Here is a 2,406-nt window from a genome sequence, read left to right as displayed (position 1 = left end):
ACTCCTCCCATTTGTGAGGCTAATAGATCAACATGATCAAGGATCAAGGTAGTCAGGATCAAAGCATCAAAGCATCAAAGTATGAATAATCAAGATCAAAATTCTTGATCGCGGTCGCAGGTGAAACACAGGATATATACAAGTGACACCCCCTTGTACATACATAAATTAAAATTAAAAATACACATACTAGCACATTACATACACACTATACTCATTGAGCTTTATTGCTCAGTATTATACATTATTGTCATATTTGTATGTACATGTATGTGTATAACTACTCTTCTGTAACACTAGAACAGACAGTACTGCTGTCAATGCTTCTTCAGACCTACCAACCCCCACGCATTAGGCGTGAGTCTCACTCTTTGAAGGTTCTTCTCTCTCTCACACGCATAGAAGGCTCAGAACTCACGCATTCCAGTATTGAAGGAAGCCCACACCCTTTGCCACACCTTCTTTTATCGATTACTTAATTAAAATAATTGATTGTAAATGAATATTAATGATATTGGAAATAATTATTAATGATATTGGAAATATTAATGATTATGACGTCATGATTAATATTAATATTACTTAATGAATAATATTAAAGACAGCTACAGTCCACTGAGTCCAGTAGTCTACTAACTAGTCTTGTAGTCTACACTGTTGCAGCTGGAGCTCCTTTTGATATTGTAACCACAATTTTGAATATGAAAAGAACTGTGTCAACTAGGAGTGACTTGGATGACAGTGAAGAGGCTTCTAGGAGTAGCACTTCAGCTAGCAAGAGATGGAGTGGAGCTGCAATTTATAAAACTAAGTTTCAGGAATCCTGGATAAAGAAATGGCCATTTGTACAACCAGTAAAAACTAACATTCACCAATTTTACTGTACTACATGCTCCAAAAATATCTCCTGTGGACATCAGGGAGAAGCGGATATTGTTAGGCATTCCTCTTCAGAGCAACATAAATCAAATGCTAAAAGCCTTAGAGCTAATACCAAGCTCAACTTCCAGCCAGTAAACCAAGAATTAACAGAGCAGGTAAATTTTAAATACATACAAAAACATAATATATACTGACTTTGATATTTAATAGATCACTAGAGCTGAGGTCAAAGTGACAAATTTACTTGTCCAACATAATGTCCCTTTGGCAGTGACTGATCATCTAAGTCCACTTTTCAGAGAGATCTTCACAGACAGCAAAATAGCCAAGGGTTACGCTTCAGCTCGTACAAAGACCACATGTATCCTTAATGGCTCATTAGCACCACACTTCAAGGCTACTCTAGTTGACACTATGAGGTGTAGTCCATTCTCTGTTGCAATCGATGGATCAAATGATAATGGCCTTGAAAAGATGAATCCCCTTACAGTTAGATTTTTTGATGAAGGGAGTGGTCTTGTTGTGACTAATCTTCTGGACATGTGTCTTACTACAGGTAAGTAGGTAACAAATACAGGGACATTGTAATGATACCTTAAAAGGTGTTGATGCAGGCAAGGCAGAGTCAATATTCACTAAAATGAATGAGGTCTTTACCAATAATGGTGTGTCTTGGGACCATTGCATTGGTGCAGGAGTCGATAACACCTCAGTCAACCTTGGAGTGAGAAACTCCATAAGGACTAGAGTACTACAGAAAAACCCTAATACTTATTTTATGGGTTGTCCTTGCCACATAGTCCACAATACTGCACTTAAAGCTTCCTCCAAGTTTGCAGAGGTAATGTCATTTAAATGATTCGGGACTCTATATACACCTTTTATTTGTAGCTTACCAAGTTTGATGTTGAAGACCTACTTGTTGATAATTACTTTTATTTCGATAAAAGTACTGAAAGGAAGAACGGCCTAGCCGAATTTTGTACTTTCTGTGACAGCCAATACAAGGGTCTTATTAAACATGTCAATACTCGATGGCTAAGCTTAAGCACAGCTGTTGAGTGAACCCTCACCCAGTATGCAGGACTCAGGTCGTACTTTTCCTCTCTAGGTATTAATAATTAAAATGAATATAATAATGTTATAGTATGTTACCTTGCAGAAGAGACCAATAATAGATTCCAGAGATTACGTCAGCTATACACTAACCCTATGACAGAGGTCTACCTATACTTTTATCAGGCTTGTCTCCAACCTTTTGTCCATCTTAATACGTTGCTACAACGTAACGACCCTATAATAGGTATAGTAGCTAACCAGCTTATAAAATTCCTCAAGACTCTCCTGGGTAAATTTGTATGCGTGAGATCCATCAAAGAGGCAGACCACCTAACAACTGTATCATATACTACTAGAGAAAATCAATTAGATGGTATGCATAACTTAATATTGTAACTTAAATTATTACCATAATTCACTGTTCATAGACAATGCCTTACACATTGGATTCTCCACAAGGTCATT

General features: G+C 37.1%; 1 protein-coding gene across 1 annotated transcript; it reads left to right on the top strand.

The window, feature by feature from the left end:
* Positions 1-32: 32 nt before the first annotated feature.
* Positions 33-1,947, top strand: LOC100641058 (uncharacterized). The gene is made up of 6 exons (XM_011408355.1): positions 33-79; positions 602-854; positions 921-1,037; positions 1,093-1,438; positions 1,485-1,723; positions 1,774-1,947. Exons 1-6 carry the CDS (start codon positions 33-35, stop codon positions 1,945-1,947), a joined length of 1,176 nt encoding a protein of 391 aa, XP_011406657.1.
* Positions 1,948-2,406: the final 459 nt, after the last annotated feature.

This window comes from Amphimedon queenslandica, unplaced genomic scaffold (genome assembly GCF_000090795.2).
Source record: "Amphimedon queenslandica unplaced genomic scaffold, v1.1 AMPQUscaffold_13023, whole genome shotgun sequence".
Classification (NCBI taxonomy): domain Eukaryota; kingdom Metazoa; phylum Porifera; class Demospongiae; order Haplosclerida; family Niphatidae; genus Amphimedon; species Amphimedon queenslandica.
The sequence above is the reverse complement of the archived record's forward strand: the minus strand, read 5'-3'. Positions and strand labels throughout refer to the sequence as shown.